The 23,153-nt window shown below is 28.6% G+C and overlaps 1 protein-coding gene across 2 annotated transcripts in view; it reads right to left on the reverse strand.

The window, feature by feature from the left end:
- Positions 1–235: 235 nt before the first annotated feature.
- Positions 236–23,153, reverse strand: part of LOC105252393 (cholecystokinin receptor type A) — a 36,025-nt gene continuing 13,107 nt past the window's right edge. Inside the window, exons 5-12 of one of the 2 annotated variants that reach the window (XM_020027893.2) lie at positions 15,047–15,161; positions 8,042–8,239; positions 6,357–6,542; positions 5,847–6,019; positions 4,646–4,804; positions 3,766–4,010; positions 3,112–3,242; positions 236–875 (exon numbers count right to left, since the gene is read on the reverse strand). In XM_020027893.2, coding sequence (XP_019883452.1) covers positions 838–875; positions 3,112–3,242; positions 3,766–4,010; positions 4,646–4,804; positions 5,847–6,019; positions 6,357–6,542; positions 8,042–8,239; positions 15,047–15,161 — 1,245 coding nt within the window. In that variant the 3' untranslated portion in view covers positions 236–837. Of the gene's footprint in view, positions 876–3,111; positions 3,243–3,754; positions 4,011–4,645; positions 4,805–5,846; positions 6,020–6,356; positions 6,543–8,041; positions 8,240–15,046; positions 15,162–23,153 lie in introns of those variants that run through there. The other variant, XM_025410369.1, reaches the window with a different exon arrangement.

Raw genomic sequence — 23,153 nt, forward strand, 5'->3', positions numbered from 1 at the left:
TAAAAATATTATTTCGCAAAATCAGATGAGTATTAATCTTCCAAAAATTTTTACATCACGAGAAAGATTTACAGCGCGTGCCGTATTATTATATCTAAAAAATAAAAACTGATGCAAAATTTTTTAAATATTTGTAATATTATTTTGAAGTATTTCATTGTTAGAAATATATCAATCAACGATTATACACTTAATATATATAATTTATAGATGAATATCAATCTCACCAATTTTTTATAAGTTGTTATTTTATCAAGATATGATAAGTTTATGACAAAGATATAATAAGCTTATGTCATAATGAGAAACTTATGACAAACTAATTATCTATTTGCGGTTACATTGTAAAACTTTCATCCAGCTGTTTGACTGATCTGTACAAAAACACTGACGCGATTATATTAACTACGTATGAGTGCTATCGCCTGGTTTGTCGCAGAATAGAAGAATAGAAGAATAAAACATTCAACAGGAATCCGGCAAGACATATAAGCGTCCTTTCTGTACATTTTATAATCTCTATGAATTAATTAAAGAATATAAAAAGAGATCTCTGAAATACCTGTTAGGCCAAAAAATACGCACTTCATGGAGAATAGTGTTAATATTTGGCTTCGGTTAATCGTAAAGAAAGTTGAGATTGTCCACGCAAGAAGATCTAGATGAGCAATGAGACACACCGGCACACCCAAGTTCCTTGCCGCTTCCACGACAACCGATCTTGTCGACGGGCGGTCGCCAGGATATTTTCAGAAAAAAATCCTCCTCTTGCTCGCGAGACTGGGGTAGAGATATATTTGGTTCTGTCACCCCGTCACATAATCCACACGACCTATACTAGACGCGATCTTCCTCCTCCAGCAACCGAACTACCTCTGAAACAATATTCCTTTTTCGTGAGGACCAAGGATCGTACAAATATGACCCGGATTTTGAGGATATCCAAGTTCGAAATAATCATTACTCGTTTACTTAAGTCCGAATGTGTCCGCATATAATACAAGAAGTTATATCCATCTAAAATTGTTATCTAGAAGTTATATATCCATCTAAAATTGTTGTCTATCGAAAACACATTAATTTGGATTAAAATGAATATAAAGAATAATTTGCGTTATATTTGGATGATCTTATATTAAAAATAATCATATATTAAAAATAAATTTAAAATTTTTAACAGAGGAAGAAATAAAATTATTTATCAAGCAAAAGTTCATATATACACAAATTCTGATAGATTCATCTCCTGGATTAAAATCATGATTATATGGACTATTCGGACTTGCGAGTGTATAATTATTTTAGAGTGTTAAATTATTCAGATATTTTTCAGCTTTGATGAAGAAGTACTTTTGCTCAAATTCTTGCACGGGTAAAATAATGATTAAGGTAAAATATATATTTCACAAAGTAAATTTTTAATAATGTAAGTGAGACAATGCATTTATTATGAGAGAAAAAAGGCATAAGATATTATCCCTACGGAGTTTAAATTAAAATGTCTCGAAAAATAAACAGGGTTTATAATTTTTATGAAATTCATGATTGCTTGTCGAGAAACATATAATTCAATTAAGTGCTATGCTCACATAATAGTACCGGAATCTGTTATTGAATTTATATATATTTATTATATAGATTACTACTACATTTTATCATATCTGGGAATCGCATATGCATTTGCGCATTATATTATTCCAAATATATAAAAGCAATTATATTAAAAAAATAAACTATCAATTTTTAAATGTTTGTGAAATTGTCACATAAGAGAAAATGCTTAATAATCGATTATTGCATATTTAAAAAAAATATACTAATTTTATTTTTAATTCTCAATGTCTCATAAAATTTTATTTCTTATTTTTATCTCTTTTCTATTCTTTTAAAAAATATTAAAATAAAAATTATATTTAAAATTGTTTTCTTTCTATAATATATAGTTATTTTCCATTATCCATGATCGATAGATATTAGTTTGTCATCTACAAGATAAAATGTTCCAGTACTCTATTTTATGAAAGAGAAAAATATTCTCACGTTTTTCGATATACTTGCAAAATAATAATTTTCCGTTTCTTTTGAACAATAAATCGCATTAATTTTTAATTTTAACAGCAAGTCTCAGTTTTTAAAGCTCAAAGGATGCGGTTATATGAAAAAAACTAATTCCAAAAGATAATTTTTTTTTACAGTACTTTTAAGAAGAAAAACACATTATGAATAAAATTACAAATAAAATTCTATTCTCTTAATATACTGATATATCAAATACTAATTAAATGTCGATTAACATTTTACATGTTTATGTGTATATATTGAGGAATATATTTTTCAAAATAAAAATCAAAATTCCAAAAATGACAAGAATTGATCGTATTTTATATTGCATGAGCATTAGATAATATTGATTATTTTTCTAATTGATTATGCGCGAAAAACTTGTCAAAGTAAAAAATTTTCGTGTGTATATGTATTATTATTAATCACTACAATTTCAATTTTCGCGTGTACTTCATTATCATAAGCAGATCGAGGAAATAATCTCATGTGGTACAGATACAAATAATTAACCTTCACACAAGCAGGAATTAGAGCACGTCTAATTATTCATTCAAAAGTTTAGAGACACATCCAGCGCACATATAGTAAATACAAGCTGGTATCTCATGAAGGAATTACGCGTGGGAACGCTAATGAATGCCGTGAAAAGCCAGTGAATATGTTCGCGGCGGACTGTTATCGATCACGTCATTGCTTCAGTTTACTTGTTACGAAGTAGGCTAAATACGTGGAAAATGTCGCGCAATGAATGTACATGCTTTATACCTTTGTACGACATATGAAATATTTATTATCTATAGAATTTAATTATATAAGATACATTTTGAAATATGACAGGAAACTTGTAAGTTAACGCGACAGATTCCTGAAAGTTTGCATCTCATGTAATATTCTGATAATATTATGATAATTTGATAAAATCTGGGCTGTTACGGTGTCGTATAATTTCACGGTAACGTAATCAGAATCTCAAAAGTTGATGATTGATGTCGCAACCGGATCTGAGAATGGCGATAATGAACGATCAATTTAATGGTGTGATGATACCTGATCTAGCGACGAGGGACGCTCTGCCTAGATATACCGTCGAGTCATTTCCGCTTAATTCGCTGTTATTGCCAGCTTGCCCGACATTTCCCGTGGTCGCCATAGCAATATCGCTGTGCCTGCAACCTACCCTAAAACAAAACGCATGTTTCCGTTTATGCGAAAGTTTATTTATAGCATGCAATAGAGCATTTATTCCTGACGCTAATTCGCGCGTTTTTTCTCCCAAATCTTGAAATTAGAAATATATCTTTAAATTTTAAAATAGAAAATTTAAATTTAAATTTTAAAATAAATACTTATAATTATATTCATTCAATTTCCGTTCTTCATTTAGAAGATCAAACTTTACTGTTTTATTATTTCTGTCTAAATAAGAGCGAGGACGAGCACTCCTGTTAATAACTTTGGGACTTGACAGGAGAATGGCTGGTAATTACAGCCTTTCTAACCGGCCGCGGCAGTTCCGAAAGAACTCTTCTACGTATCTTCCAAGAAATTAATCCCGGCGCCGGAGAAACCAACTGGTACAACTCGTAAGGAGAACGAATTTGTACGGAGGAGCTCCGTCTTACGTATCATCATAATTCCCTTAAATCTATGTCACTCGTGATGGAAGATGTATGTACGCGCGTGGCTTCACCTAGATTTTACCTCCAACAACGGTGACAGTCGAATAGGCCGAGGAACGCCTGGCGAAATTTTCTGTTCATGAAACAGTACGTGATGGGATTGCAGCAGCTGGATACATAGGCCAATAGCTGCACCAGGCTGATACCGGTGCTACCAACGACCGAGTAGACTAGATCAGGCGCGTAGAGATACCACGTATTGATCACGTGCAATGGCGCCCAACATACGAAGAACTCCAGAACTATCACGAAGAGCATTCTGATCACCTGCGACACCGGGCGAGAATGTGTTCAATGCGTTCAATATGGCGAACGAACATCATAGCGTTCCTGATCAAAATTCATATTCAAAAGATAATTGTGACATTCTCTTATCATATGTATATTAGATTAAAAAACATATTTTCAAATAGATTTTTTCGTATATATTTGTAAAAATACAATATATAGGGTATATATAGGGTATAATACAAATATATAGGGTATTTCAAAATTAAACTTTGCCAATATATTCCAGTAGATACAAGAAAATAATATTAAATATAAAATTCTTTTCCCATTTCTAGAATGGCAAAGTTTGCAAATCGCTTTGAAACAACCTGTGTCTAAAATTTTTCGCGAACGAGCATTGCAGGCAAATAATAAAGGGTTAATATAGCTGCCGATAAATATCTCGCGACCTGGCGTGCACCGGTAACCGCGGCTTTTTCCTACGTTTGCTCCAGATTCCACGATTTCCTAGAAACAGAAACCCTCGAAATCGCTACGAGTGCGCTATATAAGCATGCAAAGCGCAAATTATATACGTAATTCCGTTAATTTGAATTCCATCGGAGTGGAAAATCATGTTACAAGTCATCCGTAAGTGTCTACAGTTCGTTTAATCAGGCGCTCGCACATACCTTCTTCTTCGCCTCGATGCTCTTCCCCATGTAATTACTGCGTATCACGTGTTGCCTGCTGAGGGGACAGGTCGAGTCCTGCTGATCCTCGTTAACGACGTCCTTCGTGTCCCGCGTTAAGCAGCCGCTTCCGTTCGCTCGTATCTGAATCCTGGATCCCTGGGACAAATCTGTACCGTGACACTTGTCGGTAAGCACCCTGGAGACTACCGTCCGTGGTAACCGCACCTTTTTTTGCAAGAGGGAGGATAAGGGAGGAAGGGAAACGCGATGTCTCGGTTAACCATTGCACGTGTTACTTGAATGTTCGTCTCGAGACGATGAACGACTTAATTCGTCATCCTATTCTGCAAATTTATCTGCCGCGGGCCATTTCACTCGATCACGGAATCTCAATTAAGCGAGGCGAGTTAATAATGTAGCGGTCTTTTTTCTCAATTTATCAATTTCAAAATTGTAGCATATCTCGATGATTAATAAGCTACTTGTTGTAATAATATAGTAATGAAATGTAAATAATTAGATTTAAATGAGCTATTTGTCTAAATATCAAATACAAAAAAATAATTGCAATATTATAATTAAAATATTTTTATAGTATGATCGACAATTTTAATTAAATATTTGAACTATATTAATTCTGCAATGATAAGTCAAAATTGAATTCTATAGATAATAAAATACACTAAGTCTATGAATAATTTATTATAAAATTTATAAGATAAAAGAAGCATTAAAAAAAAGGTAATATATGTAAATGTATATTTAAAAATTAACATATATAATAAACATATATATATAATAAAACATTAATTAACATATATAATAAAAATTAACATATATAACATATATAAAATGTAAATTTAAAAATTTCATGCAATTATGAGATTTACTTTTAGCTTATACTTGCAAACATTAGAACGAAGTCTAATATTATTTTATTTGATAAGAACTTGTATTTTTTGAAAATCTTTTGCGAGAGAATTCTTTCTTTACCTATTATAGAAAATAATAAAAGAGAGATCTTATAAATCTAATTTGCAGAATTAAGAAAATACTCTAATAAGACAAATAATTTCAACCATTAAGCGTTCGATCTCTCGTCTCTTCGGCGATGCTTAATATAAACTTGATTCCCTATTGATACGGAATGCCTATTGATATTAGATTCCAAGGTGATGTTTACTCAATATTTTCTCACCCTAGATGGTGCACCCTGGGGAGTGCCTTGAAAGTGCCTCGAGGAAGACGAAAAGCCTCGACGCGACCTCGATGTTGGACCGCCAGCGCGAAATACAGTCAATCTTGCATCTCTGTCATTATTATTGTTGTAATTTGAACCTCGCACTGTCGCACCAGACGCCGTTCTTTCAACTATAATTTATAATATATGCATCAGATTTTGATTAAATGCGATCTTAAGATTATCTGAAATGAGCATTTCACATAAAACTTATTCGACTTTTTAAAAATATTTTTTTTAAATATTCAGTAAATTACATTTTTAATTCACGCTCAAATATATCGACGGAAAACGAAGCGATACAATTTCCAAATAATTTTTATTCAATAGCTTTTGCATGAATTATACATCAGTGATTAATATCATTGATTTTAATTACAATTTTATTGATGATATTTTGCAGAAAGTTTTTAAGAGAAAATACACATATATAAATGTGTTTGATACATCGAAGCGCATTTCACTTACGTCTTCTGGTACATGTCGATGATTGTCGTATCTCGAGTTTCAGACCGCGCCAAAGTTTTATCGCTATCAACGAGTAGGCCAGGCTCATGAGCAGCAGTGGTATCAGAAGCAGCGTGCCATCCAGGAAAAGATTGTATGCTTTCTCGGTACTGTCATTCGGCCATTCTTCGCGACATTTGCGTCTTCCTGAAATTGTCATGCGACGCGAGAGAGTTTATCAACCAGTTTTTTAACCAGTTTAGATGAAGCCTGACATAATCGCAGACTCGTATTACTGCCATGTTTCCCAGTGGAAAACGGCCGCGCGGTTAAAACAGAGATAATCTAACTCCTCATTTGTTCACACGGAGAACCTAGATGTAGCCATTAAACTCGTTGATTAAAATTAGATATCTATCTTTCATCATAGATTGTTTCATTAACAAATAGAATTAATTTCAACTTAATATTAACAATATATATGTGTGTGTATAAATATTACATAATATATACAATATACATTAATAATTTTATTAATATATATTTATTAATAATTAATAATATTATTAATTTTTAAAATTATTAAAATAAATATATTCTACGTTATATACAACGAATTTTGTATCCTTAAATTCGTGGAGATAATTAATATTCTAGAAATCTACTCTAGTTGTTAATGAAACGATTTATGAATTTATAAAGGAATTTATAGAATACCTATAAAGGAGTAATTGATAATGTTGCGATGCAATTAACTTTTAGTGCTTCAATATAGAATTTTAATAAATCATGTACGACGTCGATAATATTATTACTGTGCATATTGACTTTCAATACCTCAATATCTTAAAAGAGAAATCTGTCAGAGCCCAATTAATGAAGGAATTATATAATGCAATATGGCATGCTAGCACTTTACATAGTTACAGATCATGTATATGCACTATACATATTCTACTCTGGATTAAATGAAGTCTAGAGGTGTTTCAGTAATATCGAACGCGATCAATAATTAATTGACATCTTAAAGCAATATTCTATATAATATATCGATTTTACTCGACAAATAAATTGTAAGTCACGACTAATATTAAACAAGTTCAATCTCAATCACTATACATATAAATAAAAGAATTGCTTGATACTTATAAATTATTCATCATTTGTTCCGTTTTAAGTTCTGTTAAAATTCATTGACTAAAAGCATTTTTTTATAAGTAATAAAAACTATTAACCTAACTAAAGTTTTACATTCACACAAAAGACTCAATTTCTTCTGTAGATGTTCAATATTGCAGAGTATTCAATATGTTTCAGTTGTTAGATATTATGTATATGCATAAGCTGGCTACAGTTCCGAGTGAAATTCCCGGAGGAAGACGAGGGTGGATGTCGATATTGGACCGAAATGAAAATGTCAAAATGGCGCTGAAAAAATTTGATTCCTGTCTAGTGAATAATTACAACATGTAACATTTTTTAACAAATATCACAAATGTCGCATTGAAAAATATGTACATTTGAATTTTTAATATTTGTAAACTATTTTAAATATTTCGTAAATTTATTCGCGAAATGAAGATAAATCTATAAAAAAGTTTACTTGTATAAATATTATTTTTAGTCATTAGTATTATTTATTTATCAGTTTGCTATTCATATAAATAAGATACTCATACAATACTCATATATCGGCATTATCTTACCTCCACGTAAGCTCTTTAATTGAGATACGACGAGAATCGGCGCGTTCCATGTGAGGCTGAGAGTCCATACAACGGCAATCATTTTGTAAGCGTGAAATTGTGTTTGCCATCGTCTCGACTTTAATGGTCGGCAAATAGCGAAGTAGCGCTCTAGCGAAATAGCGACCAACGTCCAGACACCCACCGATACTGACACGGCTAAAGAAAACATCGTATATTTATAATATAGCACCACTTCTAGCACATGATATAGATTTATATTATCTGCCTTTACACAAATGCAATTTTTATATCTGATTTCACATCGACGATTCTATTTCATTGGATAATCCGTCTATAAAACGGTAAAAAATTAATAAGATATTGTACAATATAACATATCAACGATCGATCGTTTTATAATTTGATTTCTGATTTATATCGTTCCATTTTTTTTAAATAAATCGATAAATTTAATTATCCCGAAATATAAAAGAAAAAAGAAGTATTTTTTTCAATTTTCTTCGATGTAACAACGTGATGGACAACAAAATACATTCGAAACAAAAAACATTACTAGCAAAAAATATCAGTTACACATTGTCGGCGATAGAAAACAGTTTAGCATTCAATAACAGAAAATTGAAGGGTTAAGGCTAACAATCTAGACTATATACATCACAAGAAATGAACGTACGTGACATGCAGTTTTGCAGAGGATCACTTTTGAACTCCAGCTCACTTTCTTTTCATCCCTATCGATCGATACGAAAGCTACTGGTAGCAAAGTTTCTACTTAAAAGTGTCGCCAAACAATTTTTACGACTTACAACTTAGAGTACACATTTTGATGGAGGAAGATAAAATTTTGCGACAAAATTCTCTTTGTCGATGACCTCGAAGCCAATTATGAAATTTTTTCGTGACTTATTTACGTGTTTTATTTCAAGATTTCCTGTTAACAGGAAATTCTCATTATAATTGAATTTTATCGAGAGTTTTACCTTTGATAAACCTTGATTGGAAAATACTTTAAGCATTTAATCACGAAATTTAATCTGGTTACAATGCTATTTTACAAAAATAATATTATTGTGTAGATAAACAAATATAATACAATTGCAATTTTTTTCTTTTTTAAGAATAAATTCTTTGACAATTATTTTTTAGTAATAAAGAATAGATTCTTTGAGCAATTTCAATTATTCAAAATCAATTATTTCTTAACAATGTCAAGCTGAATAAAGACAAGTTTCGCATTTTCCATATATATGATAAATTTTTTAATTAAAATAATAAAAATTTTAACTTTACTTGAAATGACTCAAAAAAACGTAATTTAATTATTCATTTCACATTCTTTAAAATTTACAAAAGATTTTTCCTTTTCTCAATCTCATTTAAAGCTAAGTAATTTAAAATACGGATCTCTCTTGACACTTTGGCTAAGATAAAATTAATTCCAAATTAATTAAAGAATTTTATTGTCAAGAGATAATGTGAGTGAAAAGTGGAACATTCTTTACGTAGATGCAATTTATCGCGTTACAATTATTTCTAATTTCGTTTAAGAACGCTTATTGGAATATCGAATTACAAATATAAATTATCGTTTAATATAGATTTCCGATCGACACAGCTAATATAATTAAAATGCATGCTATTAATTTAATATGGGGGATAATTATCTTTCCACAGTTTATATTTATATATGTACGGTGTTACTACTTTTTTAAAGATATCCAGAATTTCCTAAAAAATTATTTCGTGTTACCGGAGGCGAAGCCATCGACAATGCAATACTACATTAACAATTTTCCATCGTAAAATTAAAAAAATAAACATTTGTACGAGTAACACTTAAATAAATTACAAAATTTAAATAAATAGAGACACAAAGATAGCATTATTTTGTTTTAATTACAGCGAAAAGTTAATTACACACTTTGAAAAGGTAGACAATACAAGCAATTGAAGTTAATTTGCATAAAACAAGGACAGTCAAAATTAACGGAATTAATTATTGAAAACGATTTGTGGTGCTTCGCATTATTAAGCTTATCAAGCTCTTTATATACGTATATTAGCAAATCCTATAATAAGATTAAATGTAATATACATCGATGTACTTAAGAAAATCTTAATAGAGTAAATTAACTCGGTAATTCAAGCATTTAAAGAGTAATCAAGAACTTAAGAGAACGAATCTTCGGTTGTCAGATTAATCATTTTTTAATAACTTTATATCGTCTATTTATAGTATAATTAAAGTCAAAATTTTACATTCTCAATTAGACGAGATTAAATTACATTTATTAAATTTTATAATAATTAATGATTATATATATATATATATATATATATATATATATATATATATCGTGCATTTTGGAGATATCGGATATCTCACCGAAATTTACGTAGTCACTACTTGTAATGCATTTTCGTCATTTTCACGCCTTTATTGATATAAACTACGAGGAAACACATTATAGAGGAAAGCATAGATAACAGAGAACATAGTAGCTGGCGAAATTGAGAAGGACTATGGCCCTTTGCGAACGTCGCTCTAAAGCACCGATATATTGTCCGATAAATTTACTCTGTATCTCTTGGATATATTTCACTGGTAAGCTCTCGCATATGGCAAAATAAATACGAAATGCATCTATCCATCTACGACCTGTGATCTTTGTGATGAAACGTTTATTCACCTTCTGCACTTCAAGTTTAAAATGGAAAAGAAAATGCGAAGTTTTATTTTAAATAAAAATATCTTTTCCGCTTGAGCAACGCCGCTGATAAAATGCTATTTTCATTGCAACAAGTGGAACAATGTTAATTATTAAAAAAGAGAAATAATATAATAATTTTGTAAGCAATATACTTGTTACATATTTCTGTAAAATCTTACAATTAATTACGGTTTCATTAACGATACAAGATTACGTGAATGTAAAACATACAGTCACCTGTTTTAGTCAAGCTAATTACGTTTTTATCAATTTACATAAAGAGTTTTGAATGTCGCGTTATAAAACATTGATCAATCTGCATTATTAATGTACGAATTAATATGACATGGCACGAAGTCCGCTCATTACATGCAAAAATGATACAACGTGAAAATCCTTTACGAGCAAAATTTCGTTATTTCATACCTCGATATACGTTATATGTCTTTGTTCGTAAAAAAAAAGAAAAATCGCTGTTAATGTCTATTCGTTTTATACGGGCGAGACGGATGAAACAGGTCCGATATAATCCGTGACAATGGAAGAAAAAAACCGATTATACCCCACTCTTATGCCGCGACAATAAAAGTGTCTGGAGAAAAAAAGGAACGGCATCTACGGCGAAAAATGTACTGCGTTCGCGCGATTTCAATTTCAAAACAGGTTACGAAAAGAAGATTATATATTCTCTGTATGTATATACATATGCCTACATGAATCCTCGAAAATCCCTCATACGCTTGTGTGAATAAATCGACGTGCGTACATGCCTATCTCTACCCCTGATTTTCTTTATCCTTTTTATATATTCGATACGCTCATATCGCGGGTTATTGTTATGCGTACAAAAAGTTTCAGTTTTATAGTTATGCAGTCGCACGCTGTTGTACAATCGTGTGTATTGCGTAATTTCAAAATCCAATATATTACGAAAATCAAAAAGGGAATATAATAAGCGAGAAAACATGAGATTCAACGAACGGTAATAAATATTTTACCTCAATACACGTTATAATTTATTTTAAAAAATAATCTTGTTTTATATGTATATTATATACGTACATATAATTTTCATCTCCTTATTTCTTCTGAATATTGTAAGCTTAAGACGAACTTGATAGCGCGTTATATTCATCTAAAGAAATATCGAAGTATCCCCGAGATACTCAGGAGTGTAATACAAGTTCGTACACAGGATCATTTTCCTTTATCGGCGGACATTCGAGATGTGATTTTCACGAGAACGATCATTAGTGCAAATTTCCCAGATGCGACAAGATCATTATAATATACGATAAATATGTATACCTATCGAGAATTTTTTTTCTTTTAGGATATCTCCCTATGATCAAAATTTGACTTTACATTAACTGGTATTGACTTATTGTATAAGTGTAATTTTTTAATTATATAATTTTATTAATTATATTTAATACATATATATTATCAACATTTAATGAGACAGAGATATAATGTAATAAAATTTAATAATTGCAATCATTATGTAAAAAATACATAAATTATATATATTGTTATATAATAAATAATTAATTATATATATATATATATAATAATTCTTTGTCCTTTTCTCGTTTTTTCAAAGATTATATATAATAAAATTATAACATATAATAATTTATTATATGTATATAATAAAAATAATCACAAATATATATATATATATGTAATTATTTTGATTTGTCACGATGTCCAATAATTCAGAGAATTAGTATGACATCATTGCGATTATCCGAATACGTATTGCGTAATAACAATTTGCTGCTTGGTTAGCGAATATATCACGTCTGACCACTACAAGCTCTTTGAGTATTATGTGATTGATCGTGGCATCTATCTAATGGTTAGTTTATCTATTTATTATCATAAAATTCTAAGAAATTTAAGTTATATTAACATATAGTCCGGCATACTATTTGCATCATTTCAATCCTTTTACTATTTTACTTATTAATGATTATTGTTATATTTTTTTACATGTGTATATAAAAATGTTAAGATAATTGTATTAAACAATATTAAACAAATATATACTTTTTATAGAAAAAGTGAACTTTATCTCTTTCTTTCTCTTAGTTTCTTAGATTTTTATTTTTAACTAGTTAATATCAATTATTAAATGTTATTACAACATATCAACAAGAATAACAAAGATACCGAGTATTTTTAAGAATGTTTTCCTAATAATCTATCTTTCCTCTGTCTTGATTTTACCGTCATATTCCTCTAGTATCATCCTCTTTTATACTCGAGATTATGAGACTTTAAAATTACATGTAATAGCTGTAATTTTAGTAAGAGCCTTAAATAGCAATCTCACTAACTTGTTATAATGCATTTATATAATATTTTCGGAAAAATTCGATATTAATAAAGATTAACGTTTTTAAGAACGTCAAAAGATAGTAATTTTAAATTACGATACATGCATATATCTACAGCCAAGAAAACAACTGTACATCGAATACTAGATACTAGATACTATAATAATCTTTCATGCTGTATATAATACAATTTTGTTATTTATATACAAATTATTTAAAAATTATAATACGTAAAGAAATTTAATATTAAAAAAATAAAAATTTTTTTCTACATTATCTATATAAAATTGTAACTTTTTGCGTTCTTTATTGCGATCTTTTACAGAAAAATAAATTTTTTTGTCTAGTTAAAGATGAATAAAATGTCTGAAATCATATTGAATCATTAAACGCACTTCATCGCGAATAAATGATAAAAAGATGTTTTCCGCTTCGTGATCTGAATGACTTCATAATTGAATATCGATTCTTTGATAAAACTTTTGCGGATAAGAAATTAAAAGCGTATGATTTTAATTTGTACTCAATATCGCTATCTCTGTCTTTCTTCAATTAAAGCTTACGAATAGAAAAGGCGCAATAAATTATAGAAGTAAATCTTCTTTGTCTACAGTTATTTTCGCAAATTAAGTTAATCATTGAGAAAAATAAGTTAGCCGCAGAAAATTAATCTGAATCCAAGTCAAGAGATATTCAAAAGTCTATTTATGTTGTATTAAATTCATGCAATGTATGCAATATTCATTCCATTGACAACGAAGTACCGTTTATTCAATCGATACTAGGTTAAAGCCAACTCAAATATAAAATAACTTCACTGGATTAATTTATATGTACGAGAACGAGAACAGAAATGAATCTAGATTAAACGGTTACTCGTTAATGCATTCATCTTATTATCTTTGTTTCTCATTTTGTGATTTTCATATGAATTTTATTATACCTTTGCAAAGACATTTTTCTGTATATACGCGATGAAAAGTGTGTTGCACAAAAAACGTAATTGCATTTTTTTTAAGAAGAAGAATAAAATGAAAACTATTATTTCCAGTATAGAGCGCATCTTTCCAAGGAAAAATATTACTTTACCGCATTCAGTGCTTTTATGTAAAAGTAAGCTTACATCTGTACTAAATCGTAGCATTTATGCAAATATTGTGCAAAATAAAATTTTAAAACTTATTAAAATCAATTCGATCTCCTTCTTCAATAAAATTTGGAGAAATATTTAGAGAATATAATTAATAATATAAAACAGAATTATGTATACATCAACGTGAAGAAATCAAATCTTTTTAATCAGAAAAATTTTTACGACATTAGTAACATAATTAATAAGTTGTCGTAAAAGAAATTGTTCATATACTTATTTATTTTTTTAACAACAATTTATCAAGTCAATTATGTCTCAGTCATTTGAAAATTTTTCCCTGTTTAATCGTTTCAAAGAGCCTGAATATATTGTGGCAATTGTTTTATCATTCGTTTTTTCAAATTCTTAATATGTGGGATACATTTTAGATAAATAATCATGTGCTTATATACTGACTAATTAACAGATTAACGATTTAATATTCATTAACGTCAATTAAATTAACGAAAGGAGGATTAATATTTCTGAGCAGCTCTCTGCTGACTCTTTACACGCCTTACACTTTAATAAATTGAATTTGATGAAACGTAGCCAATAGGGTATTACTTAATTATAAAATTTTTCAATCTATAGTAACTCTTTATATAATAAATTTTCCACGTGCACAGTGACAAATGTTTAATAAATAAACATGACTTTTGTGATTTTCAAGATGCCATTCTCACTTTGAAAATCTCTCTGATCTTTATTATTGTATTGATCTTATTATTGTATAATATAGAATGGAAAGATTGGATTGTATATTTCCAATAATATCGAATTTTTATATCACTGAACACGGTGAACCGACACTTACCTTGAAAATACGATATCAGCTTGCACATTGTAAGACCGAAAACAAAATTCTTGAGAAGCTGACCCAGAAGAGTAAAAGGCATACAGAACACACCAAGCAGAAGATCCGATACAGCCTGCAACAGAAATCAACAGTAATTTTATTAATCGCGGTTGTGATTTAAAAAAAAAGCATAGAAAATATATCGATAGTAAAAATGTCAAATAAAAATAATTGATTGTATGATTACAAGATTAATGATATCAATCAGTGTTTCTTATCCAAAGATTTATTTCACTAGACTTTATTTATCCGTGTAACATGAAGCAAGAAAGCTCACCGCACGGATTTAAACGTATCTTGAAGCAGAATAAAGCAGAACAAAACAGAAATAAATAATTTTATTATTTCTTTATTGTGAAGTTTCAATATCTACGATTGCTACAAGTAAAATTGGAAATACTAGGTCGATCGATCAAGCAACAATAAGAGATTAGCTCTCAATTGCACGATAAACTGGATTTAAAAAAATATTTAAGTTTATTCAATCAGAAAATTCGCGCGGTTTATTGTATTCTTAAAAAAATATTTTAAAAATGCATACTATTTATTTCTAGGAAATAAAGTCTACTTTTACAATCAGAATGATTTTTATTTTCCGATGGAAACATTTTTTCTATTTCGTAAAAAGAAAATCACTTTTAATTAAACTCAAGTTGTGTGATCTGAGAAAACAACATTCTTGTTTTTCTTTTATTCAATATCCATTGGAATAGGTTTAATGATGAAAGTCTTTGCTTCATTGAATTTTTTGATACAGTTTCCAAAAAGAAATCGAGATAAGTGATTGACAATAAGGATATAAAAAGAACGAAAATAAGGAAATAAGCTGGAAGAAAACGAAAATAAGAAAACAAGCTGGAAGCTAATACTGATTTGTAAACGGCATGGTATTGGATCACGATTATTACATGACTTTATTAAAATATTGTAAAGCTTTTGTTTCTCGTTATATTAATTTATATTTTTTGTTATAAACATATGTAAACTTAATAATTCTAAAAAAAGAAAATTTACATTTTTATAAAAATATATTAAAATATTTATTCTGGAAGAAAATAATATAATCTGTCTCAAGAAAAAGTAATTACTCAAATATTATTATCAATAATAATAAATTTACAATTTTCAATTTAATATTGCCTCACTAGATAATGTAAAATGTTATTCTTTGAAGGAAGACAAAACGTTATATTATGCATATAAAAATTTTACAAGATATGCAAATATATAAGCTGTGCGATATTTTGCGTTGTATATATTAATAAATTAAAATAATGTAAAAAAGGATTATAAGAAAATATTAATAAAATATGAACCTCGATTTTACGTTCATGAAAATGGTAAGAATAAAACTTATTATCTCATAATATTTATCACATCCGAATAATAGATAATCTCTTGCGTTCACTTATTTCCACTATGCGCACATTTTATATGGCTTTGCCCAACTTTTATTTCTCACGTTTTGCATGTTAGTCCTTTTGTTAAGCGGAAAGTTAAAAAGTCATATGCCCTAAGTCATAGCTTTAAGTGTTTTCAAGTAACCAAAATTATGTATAAAATATTTAGATGGAGTGATTATGAATTCATTGTTAGAAAAATATTTAAAGCTCCTTGCATAAATTTCGATCGTTGCATACTATATTTAATAATACTGTATGTTATAAACCTGATGTATTATTTCATTTTTGAAAAGAGTTTTAGCAAGGAAAATTTAATATTTAATCAAAAGAAAATATGACAACTGAAAAATTTTTTAAAATAAACGATAATAATAATTATATATAATCAAATTTTATTTCTTTATGTGCAATTCAGATTTAATTTGGTTAATGGAGATTTCTGATAATTTTCTATAAAAAAACTCATGAAAAATAAAAATAAAAATAATATAATAAGCACAATAATATGGCCTATGCAAAATACATCTATTTTTCTGCGTGACAAATTCTATCTTTTATAGCCCACGGATATTTGTATTACAAAAATTATGATTTTTTAATCAGTCGGCGTACAATTATAATTCCAAATATATTTTATACGAAAGAAACTTTTATATTCTCGCGAACTTTTATCAACATTGTATGAACATTTTAAATATAGCAGTTAACTTTTCATAATATATATTTAAAAATAATTTTCTGGATATTTTTTATGCTATTTAAAAAAGTTAAATTTTATACTAATAACGAAAACATATTCTGATGGTATTTTCGTATACTACAAAATGTTCACCCATCTAGCAAAATTAAATTATATAAACGATAGAAATAACGAGTTTTAAACTACAAATCAGAATAAAAGGCCTTTGAAAGGCTTTGTTCTTGGTATCGCATTTGCGCTAAGTAGGAAGCTATTTTCAACATTTTGCAACTTTGTCTTGTATAAAACTGAAAGTTTTGTACTTCGAGATATCAGTAAAAGTTTGCCTCTATTCGAAGAATTGTAATACAAGATATATATTCAACTCTTTGATTTTTTTCTTTTCTTTATAAACGTTATATGTTGATCAGACACTTATTTATATACATACAAAGCAGTTAACATTATTTTAGTATTAAAAATATATATTTAAAAAAAATTTATTATATACATTTATATATTATATACAATTTATTATATACGTTTCAAAAATTTCCTAATAAGTAATAGTATTGAAACATTTAAATATTTTATTCATATATTTTATTTATATATTTTATTTATATATTTATTTATATACTATTTAAACTTTATTACGTATATAAATAATGCATTAACAATTTAAATTTTAATTTAAGGTATGTGTATGCATATGTATTGAGAAGCGCTGAAAGATTTAGAAAATTTACATTTGTATTTACAATTCTGTTATTTATTTTATTCTATTATTTATTACATTCTATTATATTCTATCATTTTCTATTTATATATTCCAGAAAAGATAGGGATGTATGTAGAGGAGATCAGACGTGTCTATACGCTCATTTGATCAACGAGTGACAGAATCCATCCGTGGCAACGGCATCGATGCAAATCCTGTGGATAGAACATTCACACACTTTACAGCCCAACGAATAATTGCTAGAAAACAATATTCGCGGACTAGAAAAATATGTGAGGCACAAGTGGCAGGATCCGGAATCGAATCCGAGTCTTTCGCTTTCCGGGCAACTGCTCTAAACCACTAAGCTATCCAGACCTTATATCTAGCTTTTGACACAGTGATATGCGATTCCAGAGCGATGGTATCTCGCTCGATTGGTTGCAATGCCGATTGCCATGAAGAATCCTTAGAAAGGTCGCTCACTGACCAAATAAGTGCCGGTGGAGATATTCGCATGCACTGCATGCTGGCTTCCGACTGGCCTTCCGTCGGAAGAAACGGCACCGACGAGCACAATGCCGTAGAAATTTTATTTTAAATGTGAATTTTTATCAAGTAAACAAAGATTGATGATGTTAAAAATCTCAATACGTTTGATAATAAAATACACAGTAAGAATACACAGTAAGAATAATAATAATTTACCTAAATTATTAATAAATTTTTGTTTAGCGTAAGAACAAATGTTTAAGCTTTTATTTTTCCCTAAATTTATCACAAAATAAATAACTTTATTTTGAATTATATATTTGAAGAGAAGAAATAAAATTTTATTCTTTTTACTTCGGCATTTTTGATCAAATAAAGTGCTCTTCTAATTAGCTATACTAAGCTAATTAGAATAAAATACAAAAACATTGAGCATGTGAATACAGCATTTTGCAATTAGAATACATATTTGTCTATGAATACATTTTTCTCTCTCGTAAAAAAATGTTTACATGTATTTTGTTATGAATAAAAGTTCCTCATTAAAGTGCTCCTCTATTTAATTTCCGTTGTGACAAAAATTATTATAATAAAAACTAATATTATTTATTTTATTAACAAGTTTCTTATTTTATTAACAAATGGCTAACTTAATTGAAACATTTATTAAATATTTTTAAATACGTAAAACTTAAGAGTTCATTAAATATCGTTAAATAGGCTTTAAAATGATAATAAATCCTTTAAATTCACCAACATCAAAATGTCAATAATTTAACTAAAACTTGTAGCAAACAGCTAACAAGTACGCACGTAATTCATATATAATTCCGATTTCTACAACATAGAAAGGCAGTTTTAGTCGGCAATTATTAGAGCAGAGGTTAACACGTGTTATAAGTTCTACATTTAAAATTTGTTATAAATTTGTTCAACATCTAAAATTTGTTAGCAAGTTAGAATGTATGAAACATTTAGAATTATTCTACATTGACGAAAGCCACGTTGCGGCTATGAAGAATGTTTCAAGTGCGTAACTACTTTCAAGGATCTCTGTTCAAGGATCAATTTCTTAAGGACATAATCACAAACACTTCTTCAAAAAATAAAGTCTTACATTTCGATAAAAATCATCAGAGAGATGTACATAAAAATTCAATGTTACGAGAAATATGTAACTTTCTAGTATTATTGCACAAAATTGTGTCAGAAATTTTTTTTATTTATGTAGCGTTAGTTATCTTTCAATTTTCACTCATTCGTTGCGTTCGTTTCGATAAACACAATGCAACGAAAACACTACATACACTTGTCATCTCTGACAGTTACTTGTTAACTGATCTGTGTATATGAAATAGTTGTCCCTTTCAATTACCGACCTTCTGTCAGAGACAGACTTGAACTTTTTTTTATCGATAACGGTAAAACCAATGTTATGTTAGAGAAGCGAAATAAATTGGATCACGTACTAGAGATTCTGATTTAAGTTTAACGTAAAATATCATAGATTACATAGTCGAGGAAGAGAGAGATCGCCTTCACCAACTTTCGAAGATAGGTAAGCTATCACATCTTATCAACTTTTATTAAACATGACAGTTTGAATCCTCTAAAGCCCAATCCAATTTCCATCTTATCTAAAATATCACATATAATGTAGCTTAGGATGGTAATTAAATATTTAAAAATAGAGCATATATAACATATGTAATACGACAAAAATACAACAAATTATAAAACAGCTGCAAAGCACGACTTGATAAGAATAGGAATATATGATATATGAATAGTCACTTAGTCAACAAATCACAGCTATAAAAATCGCGTTGTAAAAATGATCGTTGTATATTGACTTTGCGGTTGCAGATACATTGCACAAATAGAAAAGCCGAATATAAATGGTGCTGAGTTATAGAAGCATCAGTTATAGCATCGATCATTTTTGATTGATAGGAAATGCTAGCGTAGCATTTAAGCAATCTCAACTTTGACATTTTACCATCCGTAACGCATGGAAAAAAAACTTATTTCACTCCCTGCTGCTGTAAATCAATTTACGCAATATTTTTTCATCGAATTACTGTAACAAAATAAGATGAAAAAAAAATATAAAAATAAGGTTAAAAAAATAAAAATTATATAAATGCATACAAATTTGAAAAAATAAAGGATATGAAGAAATTATTATTAAAAATATATAGTAATATTAGAGATGTATTTGGAACGCGAGTGATTTTATCTTTAAAACTTTCACAAATCCATGTAGAATTATAATATCAGATTTGATAAATTTGCTACATATATATTACATATACAGAAATTATCATTTTTTCCCAATAAATGTCAAGCACACGTACTCGCGTAAATAAAGCCGCACGGCGATTCCAGTTACTATATTTTATTTATGGTGATTTGACGTGTACTCTCGAAATTCGGGAGTCTGTGTTTCGATAATACATGTGATAGAGGACAAAGGACATATTACAAATTCAAAATAGATAATGATCCATAAATCTAGAAAGCGAGCTTTTTGGCGTTTTAACCATGTAAAAATCATGTACTAAAATTTTTTACATATTACTCTTTTGATCTATAAAACGCAAACGCACAAAAAGAGAATAATATACAGGGAATATTTTTACGAGAATAATATATACAGGGTCTACCAAAAGTGTGGAAACCCCTAAATATCTCGGAAAATATACGTTTTACAGAAAAGTGTTTCCAACAAAAGTTGTAGGGTTTAAGAAGATCTATATACTGATTCTATCAGTTTGACCTTGGATGGCGTCGTCAAGGTCAGGTCAAGGTCACATTGACTATCATTTTTGATTGATAGGAAATGCTAGTAGCATTTTAAGCAATCTCAACTTTGAACAATTTTACAATACGTACGCATGGAAAAAAAACTTATTTCACTCCTGCTGCTTGTAAATCCAATTTACGCAATATTTTTTCATCGATTACTGTAACTAAATAAGATAAAAAAATATAAAAATAAGGTTAAAAAATAAAAATTATATAATGCATACAAATTTGAAAAAATAAAGATATGAAAATTATTATTAAAAAATATAGTAATATTAAGATTATTTAACCGATGATTTTATCTTTAAAATTTCACAAATATGTAGAATTATAATATCAGATTTGATAAATTTGCTACATATATATTAATATACAGAAATTATCATTTTTCCCAATAAATGTCAAGCACAGTACTCGGTAATAAAAGCACGGCATTCATTACTATATTTTATTATGGTGATTGACGTGTACTCTCGAAATTCGGAGTCTGTGTTCGAAATACATTGATAGAGGACAAAGGACATATTACAAATTCAATAGATAATGATCCATAAATCTAGAAGCGAGCTTTTGGTTTAACCATGTAAAATCATGTACTAAAATTTTTACATATTACTCTTTTGATCTATAAAACGCAAACGCACAAAGAATAATATAAGGGAATATTTTTAGAATATATATAAAAAGCATTTCTACTACAGAATCAATATTGCAATGCTTGTAGAAATGCTTTGCAATGCTCATAGAAATATTTAAATTCAGTATTTTTGATATCGAGCTTTTATATACAATATAAAAAATATCAAAAATATAGCCGAATCCGAGAAAATGGATTTATCGTGTATTATTTTTCATACGTCGCAGCTATGTTGAAATATTTTGTATAACAGATAGTAATAGCTGATTCATTGATACATAATAAATCATATCAAGCAAATATACATAGAAGCAAATATATATATCAAGCAAATATACATAGAATATTTTCTATTTTAGGGAATACTGTATTAAATTCATTCATTTCCCTAAAGATATTACTTGGTATCGATACGGTAATCTATGCTGTTCACAAGAGCGCAGTAGATTATATTTGTTGATTGTCTGGACTTCCGCTTCCGCAAAGGGCTTTCTAGCGCCCAATCGAAGGGTTTGCTAAGGAGCTTATCAGTATGATGAATCTGTTCAAGGAAGATTGCGGAAATGCGGAACGGAGTGGAAATATTTGGAGAATATTATGTAAGCAGATGAAAGGATCTTGTCATGAAATATTCTGCGTCAAGAGAATAGTGCTATATATATGAACAACTAATATATATCTAATAAAAAATAATTAATATTAATCATTAGTTGGCATATAAATTATGATTAGGATATTATTATATTTATATTCTTTAATATCATTTAACGATAACATCGGTATTTTTTTATTTTATCATTTTTGATGATTATGTATTAATTTAAGCTGAATTTATCTACAAACATGATTTTATAGAACATTACACATAAATATAATATTGCTCTCAATTTAAAATTTATTTTTTAATGAGATAACAGTATTTTTGATGAGTCGCAATAGCAATTGTATTGTGCTAGAATTAATAATATAAATATTAGAAGTTTTATTAATCTGATTGATTATTAGATATGCATTATTATTAGATATACATATTGTGTGTGTGATTACTGATTATTAGACAAATATAGATTATCAAATAGAATAATTTAATTTTGACAGATTATTGATTATTAGACAAATACAGATTATCAAATAGAATAATTTAAAAAATACCTTTGAGCAAAAATGTAACAAAAATTAATTCAACGAGTAATTTCTATTCCACTCACACACAAGAGATGATTATAGCTATAATCTTTGATATATCATAACAGATTATTCTAATGTAATAGCTTAAGAAAAATTTTAAATAATTCTAAAGTTTGTTTAGGAAATAAAATGCAAAC

Source organism: Camponotus floridanus, unplaced genomic scaffold (assembly GCF_003227725.1).
Source record: "Camponotus floridanus strain SB8 unplaced genomic scaffold, Cflo_v7.5 scaffold31, whole genome shotgun sequence".
NCBI lineage: Eukaryota > Metazoa > Arthropoda > Insecta > Hymenoptera > Formicidae > Camponotus > Camponotus floridanus.